The 19,161-nt window shown below is 36.0% G+C and overlaps 2 protein-coding genes across 2 annotated transcripts in view; one reads left to right on the top strand and one right to left on the bottom strand.

Moving 5' to 3' along the window:
- Nucleotides 1–2,072: 2,072 nt before the first annotated feature.
- On the top strand, nucleotides 2,073–7,529 carry GPR160 (G protein-coupled receptor 160). The gene is given in 5 exon segments (XM_030330602.1): nucleotides 2,073–2,248; nucleotides 6,312–6,579; nucleotides 6,582–6,782; nucleotides 6,785–6,952; nucleotides 6,955–7,529. Coding segments are annotated over 4 exon segments (1,008 nt in total). The 5' UTR covers nucleotides 2,073–2,248; nucleotides 6,312–6,383; the 3' UTR covers nucleotides 7,398–7,529.
- Nucleotides 7,530–13,863: 6,334 nt separating this feature from the next.
- The window catches only part of PHC3 (polyhomeotic homolog 3), a 78,905-nt gene continuing 73,607 nt past the window's right edge, over nucleotides 13,864–19,161 (bottom strand). Inside the window, 1 exon segment of the mRNA XM_030330603.1 lies at nucleotides 13,864–17,591. Coding sequence (XP_030186463.1) covers nucleotides 17,437–17,591 — 155 coding nt within the window. The 3' untranslated portion in view covers nucleotides 13,864–17,436.

Here is a 19,161-nt window from a genome sequence, read left to right on the forward strand (position 1 = left end):
AATACAAATAATACATGCTGTTAAATTTCAAATTATGTGGAATTGCGTTTGTTAGGATAAGGCATAGCAAATAATCACAAAATCCTTGCAGCTTAACACAACAGACTTTTATTTCTTGCCCGCACCATACATTCACCGTGGATCATCAGTGGCTTTGCTCCACACGGTCACTCAAGGACCCACGTCGACAGAGGCTTCACCATCTTGAGCTATTACCATCTGGAACACACAGCCTTTATATTCCCTATGGCAGAAGAGAACACTGAAGGGGGTTCTATGCAATTAAATGCTTTGGGCTCATAGCCCTTTAGCCAGAAATAGCCACTTCACAGGCTAATCGTAACAAAGAAGTGAAATCTTTCTGTGGGCCTAGAAACCGAGAAGTAGGTAGGAGTGAATACTGTAATTCTATACTCCAGGAAAAAATAGAGATTACTTCTCATTCTGCTGTGAGATAATCCCTACCTACTTCCTGTATTCCTGCCTGGCCTTTCTGACCTTCTTCATGGCCAATCTTATGTTTGGGGTTGGTGGGAATTACTCCTGTGATCTGATTCATATTTGATTCATATGTGATTCATATTTTGTTCTACCTTTGCAGCTCTAACATTTTATAAGTATGTGAATGAGAGCTGTGAAAGGGCAAATCAAGAATCCTTTGCTACGTGAAAATTTCACATTTTTAAAACCTTGCTTTAGAGTATCTCTGAAAGATACACAAGTAACTGGTAACCATGGTATTATCTAGGGAGGGAACTGTACTGGACAGTGATTAGTTGGGGGTAAGGGTGGGCAGGATGAATAATTTTTACAGCAGACACTTCTGTTGAGTTTTATACCGTGTAAATTATATTACCTATTTTAAAAAAAACAAGTAAAAACTTTTATTTTCTGCATTTTCTTTCTATATTGATTTATACCATGTAAATGAATAAAAACATCGGTTTCTTCAAAAGTTGTCAGTCAAATGACATTTTGTTTTTTTCACTGAATTTTGACATATCAAGTAAGGACCGTATCTTGAAAAGTTTATTTACTTTTCAGAAGAATAAAATTACATTATCCAAGTAGATCAGTTAGTTACGGTCCTTTGGGTACCAGTAATCAACACAGTCACTTTTACTTGGATGTCACCTTTTCAGAAAGCTTTTTCATGTACATAAATTGGGTCCCTTTTTACATTTCCAGTTGTGAGTTGAGCCATAATGTAGCTTACTGTCCGCTCCCACTTTTATCAGTCATCCAGCCAGAAAATGTGCTTATTAACACCTGAGCCTCTTTCCTCATGGGGAAACATCTATACCTTCCGTGATTATTGTAAGGGGAAGGCGGAAGGTATATAAGCCCCTGGACAAGGCTCAATACATTCGTTATTTAGCCACAGCCTTGCCTCCGTTCATTGGTTTCAGCAAATCTAACTACAGTGCCAGTTCCATTTTCTGTATGAGAGTAGACCGGGATGTCAATCCTGCTCCCCTTCGCATACCGCTGTTTAATGCAAATCGTTCTGTCAAGCTTTTCTGAGATTGCATGGTGCAACTATTTGATTATAATATTACGTATACACCTTTTTTATTTTACTTTCAAACTCTCATGAATGTACACAGGACTTTGAAAAAGCTACATGATGTACGATATTGCAACTAATTAAATGTAGATAATTGAGCAGCCTGCTATTGAGCTAGACACCAGAGCAATCTGTGAAATGTGAAAAAAAATGCCACTCTGCTCACTAAATCTTTTTGTTTGGTAAAACACAGTAATCTTTCATTAAAAAAAAAAAAATGTTCCTTATGTTAATATGCAACAAGTGTCAAAAGGTCCTGAAACCAAACAGTTGGAGAACTTCTGGTTTGGACTCTGAAGCCCGGGAGCGAACACTGCGGTGCAAACAAGGTTTTATCAAATAGGTGCCATGTTACGTCTACACATATCTCAGGGTCTTTGGGAGACTTCAACCTAAATGTATCCCCTTTCTTCCTTTTCCTGGAAAAAAAAGAATATAAGCAGTTAATTACTGCCTCTAATGCCACAGAAAGTTATAGTTTTTCTAAGCAGAGAACTAGAGCCAGTAGATGACATTGAACTCCCATTAAGACGGCTATTAATGATGGTTATTTTTGTTTTCTATCTTTCACACAGAGCTCGTTCACACTGGTATGCCAGGTACCAAGAGTAAGATCACTGAAGGCAGTAAAATTGAAATTGGAAGACTGTCAGCCAAGAAAGACCTACTAGAGGAAGCAGAGTGAGTATGTCAAGTGTTGTGTAGTGTTAAGAATTAACTGGGTTTTAAATAGGAAACCAGAGACCGGATCAGTGAAAAGAAATCATGGTTTGTTTCCCTCCGGCCCTGCTAATTCTTCCAAACTAGCCAGGTTGCAGTGCAAACCCAAAGATGCCTTAAAAAGGACTTCCACATTAACTACTTACATTGTATATGAAGCGTATGAATTAATTCATAGTTTAAAAAGTCATTCAGGAAAAGAGCTGTATCTTACAAATCTCTGGATCCCTGCAGTTCATGTGGACATTTTTTCAAGGGAAAATTCAGGACAGGTAGCCTATCAGAGGATTTTGTCTTGCTTGGGAGGTTTAAAGAACAAAATACTGCAATTCTGAATACCTTTTTAGTGGTTTGTGGGCGAAGTAGGACACAAAATTGGTATGAGAAAGTTTTGATTCGTTTCCACAATCACTATGTTCAGGGACCATCATAAAATGACTAAAACCCTGTGTTCCGATAGACTTCTTTCAGCTGCTTTTTATTGCCTCAAGTTGCGTATCTAACCAGGGCCTTTTCCCCCTCCTCTCTAGTTTCTTTCAGCTTCATGATTCTCTTACACATCCAACTTGTCTTCGTTCTTCCAGTCCTCTTGTGAAGAGGTTCATGGCTAGTACCTTGGTGGCTACAACTGATCTTTATCCTCATCCATCCCTTCTTAACTTTCTTCCTCCAGAGACTAGCCTGCTTCTCTGTCCTTCCAGTTGGCCCCTCTCTGAGAGCCAGTGATGAAATGGACCTCAGGAAACATCCCTCGGATGTTGACCACTTAAACATGGATTCTTTAATCTGTTTAATTTTGGATGAGTTATAAAGGTTAAAACTACTTTATACAAGTAATTCTTTTACCCTAAAGATATATTTTTTTAGACGGGTCTAAATATGAACCTACTCTGTTTACCTTTTTCACACCCATTTTAAACCAACACCGCCTATGTTTTCTCATGTTATTTAACTTTGACAGAGAGCACACACGGGTGAGCAGGGGAGGGGCAGAAGGAGAGGGAGAGGGAATCTTAAGCAGGTTCCATGCTTAGCACAGAGCCCAACTCAGAGCTCAGTCTAATGAACCATGAGATTATAACCTGAGCCAAAATCAAGACTTGGATGCTTAACCAACTGAGCCAGCCAGGCATCCCAACACTGGCTATTTTAAAACAGCCTTATTTTCTCTTGTCACAAGAACGACTTCATATATTCTTATCATTCCACCCGGGTTTCCTTATCCAAGCAACACCACTTTTAAGGCCAGTGGCATTTGTCAAGGGTGGTAGTTATGATTCTCTGCCTTTGTACATCAAATCTGAATGGAACTTTTTTGGCAGAGGGTCAAGTTAAAACTGTATAGATTTAAACTATATATTTGAGTATAGAAAACAATTGAGCATACAAAAGAATTTGTTTCATTGGTTCTTTTCTACCTATGTTTATAAAAATAGGTATAACTGATTTTTTATACCTGTCTTTATATATATATACACGTGGGGGGAGGGTAAATACCTAATTTGCGTATCTTAGTAAGTCATTATAACATGGTAGATTTATAGCCATGACACTATGTTCAAGAAAAAGTAATTTATGACCCTTGTTAAAGAATGTTAAGGCAGACTCTACTCAGGACCTTTGCACTAGGTGCAGGGACCATTACAATGGGATTTTGCAGTGGGGTAGCGATTGGGCTCAACTCTGAATGCAACAAGGAATAGTAGAAATTTATAGCCAGCGAGCAAGGTGGAGGTTAGTAGAGGAGTATTATTGAGGAAACATCAGGGATAAGGAGGGATTCTTGCTAAGGCAGGCCAGAGTGATAGATCATCACTGGGGGATGGTGCGGGATGAGGAACTTCATCAGATATTGAAGGTCAGATTCTGTCAAACCAGACTCAGCAGGATTCTTGCTAAAGTTGGGACAATGAAAAGATGAACACGGAAGCTCAAGAAATCACTGGAACTCTCTACTCAAATGTGGAAAGACTCAAGTTAGGGTTCAATCTGTCCAAAGAACTGATCGCCTTCTCTCACACGGGATTTTTTTCTTTACCCTCAGATAATATCCTCAACTACTCCCTTGAAATTATTTAATCATTTAACTGGTTTTAGGCAAATTGAGTTTTTTGTTTTTTACTTTTCAGGCTTGGTGTTCCCTTACTATTTTCCTTGAAGTTTGAGAAATTCAGAGAAACCTTTAACACTATAAATACTCGATGTATACTCTTTTAGTCATTTTCTGTATATGTATAATGTCTTAACAATTAGATGATATGTTGCTGCATAATTTTGTAAACTGCAATTCACTTAAACATCCTGTAGAAATTTATTTTTAACATGTAACAAATTCATAGGGTTAACATTTAACAAGTTATAGAAGAGGAAGAGTCAAAACTTCCTCCTATCCCGAGAAGCAGTTTTAATAACTGCATAATAGTACATTATTAGGATGTGCCATGTATCATTTTTTTAAATTTTGTTTTAATGTTTGTTTATTTTTGAGAGACAGAGCGTAAGTGGGGGAGGGGCAGAGAGAGAGGAGACACAGAATCCGAAGCAGGCTCCAGGATCTGAGCAGTCAGCACAGAGCCCAACGTGAGGCTTGAACTCACGAACTGCAAGATAAGGACCTGAGCCGAAGTTGGACGCGTAACCGACTGAGCCACCTAGGTGCCCTGTGCCATGCATCATTTTTAACCCATCTCCAATTGTTGGCATTTATGTGTGGGTTTGTTAGTGTTTTTGTTTTGTTGTTTATATAAGCATTGTGGTGGAACAGTCTTAGAGAAACTTTTGGTCGTGTTTTTTTATGATAAATTCCTCGAATTTCCTTCCATTTTGTTTTTATTTCATTTCATTTGGAGTAATTTCTACACCCAATGTAGGGCTCGAACTCACAACTCCAGGATCGAGTTGCATGCTCCATGAGCTGAGCCATCCAGATGCCCCTCCTTCCATTCTTCCCCTCTGACCTTTCTTTTTCATCTTTTTCCTGCCACCAAATGCCTTAATCACTCAAGCCTCAACTCTTGTTCCTTTGCCTTTACCTAGCATTTCTTAATGTTCTCAGCCCCTATTCCTTCCCGGATTCTTTGTCTTGTCTGTCCAAATGCCATAACATGATCTTTGTCATGTCCAAAGATAAATCTTTTATCATTCTTCCCTTTATCTGTGTCCCCGTTATTTTCAGCTTTACTGTTTTATATCTTTGAGTGTCAGAATGATGATCCTGCAGCCAAAAAGCTTTGAAAATTGCTATCCTAAATTTTACTAACAAAAAGACAAAAAGTTGAGTGGGGGTAATGTTCATTGTCTGGAGTCGGAGTGAGACTGGGTTAACAGCCATCAATGATTGTTCTGAGTATTACTGTCAGGTTGCTGTTTTAAGCCTGTTTTTGGCTCTGGTAGATTCGTTTTCTACTTCTCTCTGCAAGTAACTAAAACCTGTACTTTTCTAGAAGTTGAGTAATTTTTATATAACATTTTGGTTAGAGATCTTAAAGTTCTGGACCATCCTGGTCTCAAAAAAAAAAAAAATGAACAAAGTATACACATTAATTCTTCTTGATCATATTCTGTATTATGAGAAATTTAAATTCCTATTTATATATTTACAGTTGACCCTTGAACAACACAGATTTGATGTGCAGAGGTACATTTACGTGTTGATTTTTTTCAATAGATATAGTGCAGTACTGTAAATGCATTTTATGATTTTCCTAACCTTTTCACTAGCTTTACTCTAAGAATATAGTATGATATATATAAAACCTACAAAATACATGTTCACTGACTTGTCAGTAAGGCTTCCAGTCAGCAGTAGGCTATTAGGAGTGAAGTTCTGGTGGAGCTGAAAGTTACACACAGATTTTTCACTGTACCAGGGATCAACACCCCTACCCCCCTTCTTGTTCAAGGGTCACCGGTAATTTATTTGGGAAAATGACTGGATTAAATATGCTTTGAGACTAGAGGTGCTTGCTTTGAAAGGTTTAAATTAGACGTAACATCAAGGTTTTCTTTCCATTTTTCTTTACAGGGATGGAAAATAAAGTGAAGCAGTGTTTTGTCGTGTGTATTTCAGCAGGCCTTCTGCAGTTCAACTAAAAACATGACTGCTCTTTCTTCCGGGAACTGCTCTTTTCAGTACCAGTTACGTCAAGCAAATCGGTCCCTAGATGGTAACTGTCTGCTATTCTTGATAATACTTGGGAAAGTATTACTAAATACCCTCACACTAGGAATGAGAAGAAAAAACACCTGTCACAATTTTATGGAGTATTTTTGCTTTTCACTAGCATTCATTGATTTTTACTTCTAGTAAACATTTCCATTATATACTACTACAGAGATTTTGTACTTTTAGGCGTTAGGTTTACTAAATACCACATCTGCCTATTTACTCAAATTATTTCATTTACTTACGGTTTTTTGCATTATCCGGTTTTCCTGATAGCTTGTATAGATTATTACCTGAATTTCTCTAAAACTCCAAAGCTTGCATTGAAGTGCAAAAAATATTTTATTTCTTTACAGTAATTTTAATTTGGATTTCAGTCCTTGCTTATGTTTTGAGGGATCCAGGTATCTATCAAAGCCTAAAGGCACACAGTGTTTATTCTTATCAGTGTCCTTTCTACATTAGCATTCAGAGTTACTGGCTGTCATTTTCCATGGTGATGATTTATTTATGGCTTTTATAACCTCTTGGTCAGAAGTGATTGCCTTGGTGCAGGCTGTTAGGATGACTTCCTATATGAATGAGACTATCCTGTATTTTCCCTTTTCTTCCCATTCTAGTTATACTCTGAGCTCTAAGAAAGCACTCTTGCCCAAGTTCATAATCTGTTTTCTCGGTACCTGGCTACCATTTGTACTACTTCAAGTAATTATCCTTCTACTTAAAGTACAGATTCCAGCATATATTGAGATGAACATTCCGTGGTTGTACTTTGTCAATAGTTTTCTCATTGCCACAGTTTACTGGTTTAATTGTCACAAGCTTAATTTGAGAGACGTTGCATTACCTGCGGATCCTTTCGTCAACTGGAAATGCTGCTTCATTCCACTTACAATTCATAATCTTGAGCAAATTGAAAAGCCTATATCAATAATAATTTGTTAATGTTGCCATGTGAAAACTAATTCAAACTGACAACTACAATAAGAATCATAATTTTACAAATGGGAAAGAATGATGACTCAGGACATACAAAGATTGAACTGAAACCGCCCCCCACCCCATGCCTCCAGCCCCAACTTTCATACCTTTTCACAATGTGTCTTTTGGGACTATGGTATTAAAAACAAAATAATTCCAAGAAAAATGTTTATGCCTGTTCTGGAACACTGCATGTTGCAAATACTAATTTAGCAAAGAAGTGAAACGAGTTAATATTTGGCCAGTAATACTGATCTGTGTTACCCAAAAAATTACTGGATGCAAACTGTTATGTAAATCTGAGATTCACTGCCAGTAACATACAAATGTAACTAAACACTTTTATTAAATTCAGAGCAAGAAAATCAAGATCATTTTCTGAAAATTATTTGATATAAACTTTAACATAAGGGGAAGAGAGAGTAGCTCAATTTAAATTTATGTAATTGAAAAAAAAAATGATCTCTGTTCTTAATGCAGATAATCCTGGAAGAAAAGTTTTAGTTGCTCACCTTACAGAACTGGGAGTAGTGACTAGGTCTCTTTCCATGACATACCAGATTCATTTTCATTTATAACTTGTATGTCACATACTTGCATGTCAAATCATAATCACATTGGCAGTGTATCACACTGTAAAAGTAAAGGAGGGCTTCTTATCCTCAGCACTATTCACATTTTGGGTCGGATTAACTTTTTGTTGGAGACTGCCCTGTGCATCGTAGGATATTTAGCAGCACCCCTTCCCTTTGCCCACTAGATGCCAATCAAAATGTCTCCAGACACTGCCAAACTTACCCTGGTGGGCAGAATTGCCCCCTCTTGAGAACTGCTGGAGTAAATCAATCCAAATGGCAGAATCATCTGAAGTCACTTTGTTACAGACTTTGTTTAATCTGTCACAATTTCTGAATTTGGTCCCTTCTCTGTGTTACTAAGTGTACCACTTTCTAATTCGCCATTACATAGGACTGAGATACTTTTTTTTAATAAAGTTTTTTAACTATATTTATTTTTTGAGAGAGAGAAATAGAGAGCAAGCGGGGGAGGGGCAGAGAGAGAGAGGGAGACAATCCTAAGCAGGTTCTGCACTGTCAGCAGAGACCCCGATGCAGGGCTTGAGCTCGTGAACTGGGAGATCATGACCTGAGCTGAAATGAAGAGTCAGATGCTTAACCGACTGAGCCACCCAGGAGCGCCCCAGGACTGAGATACTTTAAAATATACTGTACTTCATTAGTAAAGATTTACACTCTGCAGATTTCAAATAGGCAAATTTGTAACTATTTCAAAGCCCTCATAAACTTAAAAAAAGAAATATTCAATAGACCAGCCAAATGGAAGAGGCTTTTATTTGTAAAGAAATGAACTTACAACTGGTCTACAATATTATTGTAATATAAACAATATAAATAAATGATCCTGTAGGCCCACTAACCTTCCATCCAGACCCACATGAGGCAATGTTAACAACAATATTCTATGTGAAAATGTGCAGGTAACAAAGGTGCAATTACAAGCAAGTTTAAGCAGCAGAGTATAAGGTGCTTTAATTTAACAGTTAATGTTGCCATCAACAAACATTTGAATGTTCAATTTTACTTCACTGAATACAGACACAACAAATATGAAAATCTAAAATTCATACACATGCTACTTGTTAATATGAAAGTGCTTTCTCTTTTAAAAAAATACACCAAATGGACAGTCTTTTTACATAGATCATGGTGTGCTCTTATTAATGCAAAATTAACTTCATTTTCAGGTTATACATTTTAAAACGGTAGCTACAGACACCAATCTAGGAATGCTAATGCTAAGAGTGCTAAACTATTTCATTTCCTGTAAGGAGGACTGTAATACAATATCCAATGTAAAGAATACATGTATATATAATCTTAACATTTGTTTCTGTAAAAGTAAAAAAGGTTTCCTTTCCCCTTGGTGACGCTCTGCTCAACCTGGGTGGATCAGCTTTTGAGGTTAATATGAAAGTCCTATGTTAGGATAATGGGAGGAACCAAAAGGAATTAAAAATCAGTTAACGTGCTTGAAGCATCAAAAAAAATCACAACAATTTGCCTTTGTGAAATCAAAAGACCGTTTTTTTTTAACAAGACAAAAACAGTTAACAGAGGCTTGGCATGCCTGCCTCTCCTCTGTCAGTGCCCCTCCTGCACACTGTCTACAAGTCCAGTCTGCACCGCAGCTCACTCCTGACTCTGAGGACCGTTTTTAGAACTCACTTTGACTTTTTCCTATGGAAAAAAACAAGACCAAGCTTTTGAATGAAGTGATTGGGAATCTAGTTAAATGTCTTCGAAATGAAACATCTAAAATTACATCTTTGCCCAGCCCGTTCATTTTTTAAAATTTAAAAATACATATACAAAAAGTATGCAGTAGATATTTTAATAGCATAAAATATTTGAAAAATTAGGTAAATTAAAATATTTTAAAAGTACACTTTAACCAATACCATGGCAAATTTTTTTAAACCCAGACTATCTGGTTACTTGGATGTCTGTGTTCTGTTTTCAATCAGTTTTAGATTCTAATCTATCACGTATCTGGACATTTTCCTGCTTTAAAAAGCTGTGACTATGATGAATAAAAGATGTTTTTAAATATTAGGTATTTTCATTTTGTATCTTTATGGAGAATGGTAGCATCAAGTGATGTTAATCTGTTTCGCTGGGCCAACAGGAATGACAACTTAATTTCACAGGATCCCCAAGTGGTAAGGAAACTTCACCCAATTAATCAATGCCATTCAACGTTTACTCCCCAAATAGTTGTCAATTCAAGCATGGAAGGGTTTTATGTTTACCAGTTAAAGGAAACCCTTTTCCTATATAATACATGTGTGCTCTCTAAAAAGTAAGTATTTGTAATAATAATAAAATTTATTTTGTGTAATTTCTTGCTTTAAAAGCAAAAGAGAATAAAAAACCTGTTCAGCGATCTTTTCAGTTGTAGAAAGTTACTTCACTGTCAATAGGGGTGTAAAGCTTTTGTAGTTAAAAATGTATAGTAAGTCAGCCTCGGCTTCTATCTTTGTATTCTTTGTATTGTTCTGTCACACACCCTGTATAGCAACACTTCTGGAATAGATTCAAAGTGTCAAAATAATTCTGAGAAATATGGGCTGTCACAAAAGTCTCAGAATGTAGATCCTTATTAGGTGCCCTTGATTTTATAACCTAATCAGGTTTATTATTGGCTGATTTGTATGTGAAATGTGTTTTAGGAATTGTGCTGTGATTCACTCAGACCACCCCCTACCCCCACCGCCCCGATGTCATCTAGCTAAATACTTCACCCAGTGCATAAAAGTTTCCCTCTCAGTTCAATACAGTAAGTAAATAATGTCCATGTTTGTTTTAAGCCACAATTAGAATTTTGTTTTGGAAGATTTTGTTCACTTATTACTAGTTCCTGTCATATATACCACACATTTCACATAAGTGTTCAAATGGCTTGCATTTTAAACGAATGGAAAAATGCATGAATGACAATGTTTCTACGTGTTCACAGGTTCAGTGGTTAACTAGCAAGAAGCATTTAGAAAAATGTCCTCATTTGCTTGTCTGTGTAATTTTTCTTCTCTACATAAATCCTTAAGAGAACAAAGACTGTATATATAGGTGAACCAGGAAATGGATGCTTAACAATTCTCTTTTAGCAAAAGCTCTTAAGTATGAAACGAACCATTAAAAAGGGAAAGAGAATTAAGTAGAAGCATTTAAAAGCATTTAAGTAGAAGTATTTAAAAATACGTAGAATCATAGTTCTAGATCTGGGAGGTACCTTAAAGATGACCTAAACACAAATCAGCATTTTGAGTAGTATAGGCTCCATACTGTATATTCAGAAGAGGAAACGGATTAAAAGCTAAGTAATTGCCTGAGGTGTCACACACCAGCTAATTCACCAACTGGAAGTAGAATTCCCAGCCCCCCAGCCAGCCTTTATCTTCATTCATCATATTCATCTATTATTTATTATTGAAGTAGATTATTTGGTACTACCTAAGCAAAAAGAAGACTTTAACATACAGCACTCTAAACAGATTTTAAGCAGTGGACACTTCTGGTTTGCTTGAGGCAAAACTAAAAATTCCTTCTTTCTAAAATAGATCGATGTTTATTTCACTACCAGCCCCACCAGTATCTTATGAACACCAACTTCTTCACCTCCATTAATTAAAGCTCCACACAACATGGATTTAACACTGATAATATATATTCCTTGAAGTTTAACTTTTAAGCCAATAAATGATGGCTACGATCAATCCTTAAGAAGATTACTGGAGTCAATTTAAATAGGTGGTCTAAAAGGACTTACTAAATTACTGTTATATTTAAAACTATGCCATGTTAGCAGATTTTATATTCAGTTTTTTCCAAATTAAAATTCATCACTTCTTTTCAACAATACATTTTAAAACCTTTGTACAGGTTTTCTTTCTATGGACTCATACTGACGCCATCAATATCACTAAAAGCATATACTATTCAAAAGCAGGGAAAAAAATACTTCTCTAATGTACCCTCTTCAATATCTCAGAGTTTTAAAATCATCATCTTTAAATAAAATTAAATGTTCAAGCTATAAAAAAAAAGAAAAAAACATTCTTGGAAAACACTTCCCAAAAGGTCCCATAAACATGGCACTTAAGAGGTGTGTGTTCATGGGTTCAAGTAGAACAGGGGATTTTCATTAGAGAAGCGAGGCCTCAGATCTGAGAAGTAGGGAGGCCACTCCCTTTTAATGTCTGTGAAATAAGTTCAAAAACAGCCAAACACTGTGCTCTGGAAAATGATGCTGATTTGTATTAGTGCTTTATAACTTTCAAAAAAAAAAAAAAAAAAAAAAGCCTTCTCATAGTATTATTTTAAAATAGATTAAATAAGCTCTAAAAAATAACATGTAAAACTTTAAATTCTTAAAAATTTAGGAAACTTTTTCCAAAGAAGATAATATAATTTTCAACATTTTTTTTTCTTTATTGAAGAAATGGCTTGTATTGTTGCTATGAAGGAAACTATAGTGTACATATTATGGACTAACAAAAGAGGAATATCTTTCCAAAGAGTTTTTTTTTTAAAGATGTACAGCTTATAATAGATTGAAATTAAATTTCAGTAAGATTGCATATTTATTTTTCCATACTGTATTTGTGCTTATCTAATTCAATTACAATCTTTAAGATGAAATCAAATGCTTTTAAAGAGACTCATAAAATACCAATGTTAATGAATGTGAATTAAACAGTTCATTTTATGATCCACACTACTGTGCATCAAAGAAATAGAGGTAGGATTCCGCTGAAATCCACACTGATAAAGAGAAAGATAGCTCTTTAGTCATCCAATTCTTAGATACAATCTAACAAAATACTATCTTAAATGCCTTTATAACAATCTACAAGGGTGATTCAACTGTGGTATCTGAAAGTGGATACTCCCTTCTATAGGTCCAATAACTCAATTATAAATAATTAACCTTTGAGTTTTTGACAAATATTCTCCAAGTACAATAGTTGTCACCTTTTTTTTGAAGTCAAAAACACTAGCTTCTGTATCATTGGAACTACTGATATGCTCCTAGGGGCAGAATCACTTGACAGAGAGTGAAAGAATGAGTATGGTTACAGGTGAATTTTATTGCTATAACTGGGATCAAACCATTACAATGTATTATTTTGAACTATTGAAGGTCCTATCTATATTACACAACCTCACTCCATTAACTGTATTATTACCCTCTTGGGTCTAGAATGTTTTCCTCCTATTTGTCACTTCCTCCATTTCCCTATCCTTCACCCTGGAAAACCTTCCTTAAGGCCCAGCTACATATATGGTGCGCAGGAAACAGAGTGAACAAACACTGCATAGTTGGGCCAGTGTCCACTGCCCAAAGGTTTCACTGACACATGACTGTTAGGTGTTAGAAAGTCCTGCCCCAATTACCTTCCTAAAATTAACGCCACTACAAAATCCTCTCTAAGGATTTTCAGGCAAAAGTGTCAAGTTTTCACGCAGTTCCCTTAGGGCTGGAATAGGCTTTAGGAGAGGAAAGCAGGAAGCGAGGCCCTTTCATGCTATCAGGCAATGCCCAGTGTCAGCTGCACACAAGGCAGCATGTGCTCCTGCCATTCATTAAGGGTGAGGATCTTCAAGCCACAAAATATAATCAGTCTGTTCTAGCTGAAAATGTCTTTAAAACATTTTAACAGTGTGTCCAGCCAGGGATTTCATCTACTCAATGTGGCTGTGAGGGCAGCATCATTCATGTACGTCTACAATAGTTTTTTCTTTCTCAAACTGTTTACACCCATATAAACACAACCGAAGACTATACAATCTATATATTGCCTTCCCACCATACTTGTGCCATGACAGTACCAGAACCTTGCAAATTCAAATGGGACTCTATAACATTTAATTGAACAAGTCAGTGATAGGGGATGCTGTGACAGATTTCAGCCTAGGACCGGTATTTGAATAAATGTCTATAATTTCACACAAAAATTATTCAAAGGTATGGGCACAGCAATACTTCAGACAGTTCTAAGGAAGTGTTTCAACACACTAGGAAACAAAAACAAACAATGGGCTATCTAAAAAAAATCATTTCTACTTAAGGTAAATCATGAATATTAACGTCAAAAGTGCAGAAATTTGTTCAGTGTTGAAGTGGGACAAGCAAAGTGGCAGGTCTCTTGTCTGCCTCTTTCCCATTCTCATGCCTCTTCACTAACATGTCTTCCCCTCATTCTATCTTCTCTACTCCTACATGACAGCCCTTAAACTGAGACTAAGGAAAATGTCTGTTTAGCGATGCCACAGCAAATCAAAAGTACCATCCTGGAAAGTTATATGCCACTCAAAAAGTGACAGGTTTTGGGACAGTACTCTGCCTTATATGACAATGATTACATCAAAGGTGCAGAGCCTGTCAGACACATGCCTACTACACTAGGCTTGATGAGAATCCATGTCATGCAAAAACATCTACAAACCAACTCTCTCACTTTATTTTCTTAGGAACACATGGCTTAAAGTAAATAAAATTTGAAACTTGTAGGTTTTTTTTACTTCCCTCAAAGGGAAAAGAGTGCATCAGTTTAAAGTCAAAATGTACACTTAGCAAAAACAGGAGGAACTTCCCATGTTCTCTGTCATTCCTTCTCATCAATGAAATCCTAAAACAATTTAGTAGCATGATGGAAACAAAATAATACTCTCCCCACCTGTATCATACCAGAACTGTGCTTAGAACTTAGAAGAGAAATGGACATCCAGTGTTATCATCTATATTCATATTTAACTGAAGCTTTGATTTTTAAGATTAAATCCTCTAGAAAAAAAAAAAAAACAGTTGCATCAATAGGGAAAACTACCAGTTGAAAGCAAATAGGCCATTTCTAAACAAAATAGCTCAGCTGAAAGAAGCAAGTATATTTTCTGGGTATGTTTTGAGTGAGGTCAAGAGATCTGGACTACTCTTAAGATTACTACAAGATTTAAGATTATAAGGTGCTCTCAATGGAAATCCCCCTTCTGGTAAGCTTTCTTGGATATTAACATGGTGCTAGGCACGAGGGCTTTCAATCAGTATATAATGACTGATATTAAAAGAGACAGTAAAGAAAAGGAGAACCTGTAACATAGTTCTAATACCTTAAAGGCTATACAGATAATTTAGTTATGGGAGGTACCCATTATTGCTAAGGGAGTCTACCCCGAAATCAGTTGCTTGTGGATTATCTATGATAAAGTTTTAATTCCACGGGAGACTTCCCTGTGTGCTCCTCACCCGCCCCGCACACAGTGGAGCATCCTATTAATGCTTAGCCGATTCCTGTGTTCTGAAACGGCAAGATGAGGGGGAAAAGCCAAGGATATGACAACTGTCATAATGATTAACTGCTAATAATGAAAACTGACTATAGAGTTCCTACCTTTCCTTGAAACTTTAATCCAATAATTAACAATGTGATATAAAGAAATATGTAACATAGACTACAAGCTATTGTAGGTCTGGAACTTGAGCCTTACACTATATTACACATTCTAATCCTACACATAACTATCAGTAAACATCTTTTTTTTTTTAAACATTACTACACAAAAGAATCCCACAAAGCATACATTCAAACAAGAGGCATCTAAAGATTAAAAAAATTACCCGCTGTATTTTTGTATAAAATAATCAACATTCTCTAATGTACACAAAGCCAAAAGATAAATATCTGTGATGTCCTTGATGACATCTTTAGTCTTCTACTAGCTCAACACAATCTTTTTGAAAAGAGCAGTGACAATGACTGAAACCCATGGACTCTTCCCCACTTACTGAACGTCTGCCAAATATCTGTGTATGTTCCTTCTATTTTAAAACATTTCCATCGTATGGTAAAGATAAAAAGGATTAAAGCAAATTTTTTATTTCCCGACAATAAGGCTCTCAGGGCTCCCACAACAATTTTGTTTTAATGTCATAATTCTGATAGAACACTAACTGTTCAGTGAAAAATTTGTTTTAAAATGTTTTTTCTGTAAAACATGTACATACAAAATTATATGTGATAATCCAAGAGATACTAGTTGGTGGGAGCTTTGTAGGAAGCATGCAAAGGTTTAGTCAAGGAAAAAGGAATGTGCATTCTAGCTAGACCCAGCATGTTCAACATTAGAAAAAATCCAAAGACCAAACACATATCCACAAAACTACTGTCTTGCCAGCAAAGGCTATGCACTGGTTCATAAGGTATAATGATATTATGCCTTCATCAGTGCAGAGGAGCAGCTCTCTGCCGCTCTATGAAAGAGAATATGAATTCGTACTTTCTGAGACTCAAATTATTTGTATGCTAGTCCTTACTTTACAGGTCAATTTAGTGGATTTTAGTTTTATAGGTCAATTTAGTGGATTTTCCCTTTTTCTAGTATGCATAAAACTGGCAAAAATACTTCTGCAGAACATTAATGCTGTCTGAAATACTTCCATTGTATAATGTATTCCTTATTATGTCTCATCTTTTCAAACTAACCCTCTGGGTAAAAAAGAGCAACACTTATCACTCCTACATCAGGGTTTCTGAACCCTGACACTACTTGACATTTTGGACTTGATGAATCTTTGTTTTGGAGGACTGTCTTGTGCACTGTGGGATATTTAGCAACATCCCTGTCCTCCATGACCCAGATGCCAATAACAACCCTCCCCAACCCCTCCAAGCTATGACAACCAAAATGTCCCTAGGCATTGTCAAATATCCCCTGGGGAGCAAAACTGACCTCTGTTGAGAACCACTGCTCTAAATGTACAAAAACTAAGAAGAAAACTAACTTTCTCAGCCACATCAAATTCTTGGGCAAGTTTGGAATAGAAACCAACTCTTCTGACTTCCAGATTAGTATTATTCATGCTAGAATGCAATCCTTTTTATAGACAAAGCAATTGTCTGACAGACATGTTTCTTAAAATGTACAACTGATATCTCGTTGCATACAATTCCAGTCACTGGACTCCTACTAAACTATTCCTAAATTACTCCTAAATTATATCTCTCATGACAACCTATAGAAAACTTACAGGGTAGAAAAATGTGTAAGAAAACCGAATCAAAAGAGGAAAAATGTAAATCATTAAATTACTTTTAAAAGGATTCTTTATATTAACGATAAACATCACCTTTAAAAAATTATCTAGTATAACACATTTCTTTGAAAAATATCATGGCCCTCTATATCAAGTCTTTCAATGTTGCATGTAACCTGTAAAATTAACTTTACCAATGTTGGCTAATTAAGAAAATGTATGATGAATTACTGTATCTGTAGAAGAAATATCAGCTTTTGATGTGGAGATCCCAATGTGCTTGGTTATCCACCACAATATATGATAACATTCTAGGCCAGCTTGAGCCTTTACCTTACAAGTTTGTTTAAGAAGAGTAAAACTGCTGTTTTCTCACAGCTTCATGATCCTGTTAAGATTCCTTCAGAGAGTTGATGCGTGCACAGATCTTTAGGGCCGGGCCTAGTTTGATATTCATTGCACTCATAAGATGGTCTTCTTTTAGCAAAAGAAGGGCCTGTCCATCAATCTCCTGTGCTCTGAATTCATCTGCGATATCTTGGCAGCCTGGAATTTGATCAGAGGACGGAAGTTAGCATTATTATGTAACAACCAGGTGTTACTTTAACAGTGACAGTTATTCTCTCAGTGGGTTTGAGTATCTGAAATACAGGCTGGGAAACAAATGAAATTTATTTAGGGTAGTCTTGGGTTCAGTCCTGAAGAAGAGAGTATTTCTTGGCATTCTGAAAGTAAGAATTAATTTGATATCCAGGTAAAGCAATTACTTGGAATTCTTGTTCTAAAAATAATAATATAGAAATAATTAGTAAAAGTCAGGAAAAGGAAAAAAAAAAAAAAAAAAAAAAAATAAAAAAAAAATGTAGAGTCATTGGTCCAGATACAACCTACCTTGACAAAAAGGATAATGTATTACCTCAAAGCATGCCACACATATAACAAGATTGGATTAACTAGTTACTACACGTCATGAACTTATCTTTGTATAAGAAACCTTCACATATATGTATGAAGGAATAAAATGTAATGTTCTGCCATGTGAATAACAATTTAGAAATGTTTTCTCAAATACCAGAGTACCTTTTCGGCATCATTTGTACCTTATCGAATTTACAACCTTCAATTGCCAAGCACATTTAGAACATTTTATTTTTCACTCAGGAAAGAACCAAACCATCAAGATTGTAGTATCAATCTACTGTAATGCTGCTCAAATATATTACACTGCTTGACTTGTATTCCAACTTTATCTTAGCATCACTGGACTCATCTCCATTTTTGGTAAGAAAACATAAATCCCCTTGAAATCATGAGCTTGCCCGCCTAATCTCTTACCAAACAATATTTTATCTCTCAATGTAAACAGGTGCTTCAGCAGGTAACAATGCTAACATCTACTTGAACCTCAAACGTTTTTATATCTACCAAAGTCTGCACAGCCAGGTTACTCAATAAACTTCCCCACGAAGGGTAAGGAAACAACCAGGGAAGGTAATGAGTTAAGGAACCAAGAAAGGAGAGAATGCAGTAATGTGGAAGTCCTTTATAAGAGTGAAATTATAAAAAATGAATTTAAGAATAAAAACTAACAGCTTAAAATCGGTTTATTCAAATCAACATTCTAAGAGAAAACACAAAGATAATGAAAACTAGAAATGGTTATATTACACCCTGGATAGCACAACTCTGCTGAAATGATTATCCTTTCTATTGCAAATGTGTCATCCTCTTGTTTATAGAAGATAATGATGTTCCCTAAAACCCCAGCACCATGCTCAAAGCATTGTTAGGGGCTAAATACATACTTTTTGTATAAGTGAAGGACTGGATGAGTGAATAAACAAACAATGAACAAAAACAGAATCTGCCACGGAGGAGCTATTTGTAATAGTAATAATGCACTTCTTCTGTATTTAGCTGTATGGCCTTCTCTGGTTATTTCTTTTCCCATCTTCTGTTAGTTGTTTCTTTCCTGTCATATATAGCAGCCAGTTTTTAACTTCTCTATTTTAATTTCTCAGACTTAAAAACTGACCTTTCAAAAGTACCCTATGCAGACTGTTACAGCTTTGCAATTTACCATATAAAAGAAATTATACAGTTAAATGGGATTACT

The sequence above is a fragment of the Lynx canadensis genome, chromosome C2 (assembly GCF_007474595.2).
Source record: "Lynx canadensis isolate LIC74 chromosome C2, mLynCan4.pri.v2, whole genome shotgun sequence".
Taxonomy (NCBI): Eukaryota; Metazoa; Chordata; class Mammalia; order Carnivora; family Felidae; genus Lynx; species Lynx canadensis.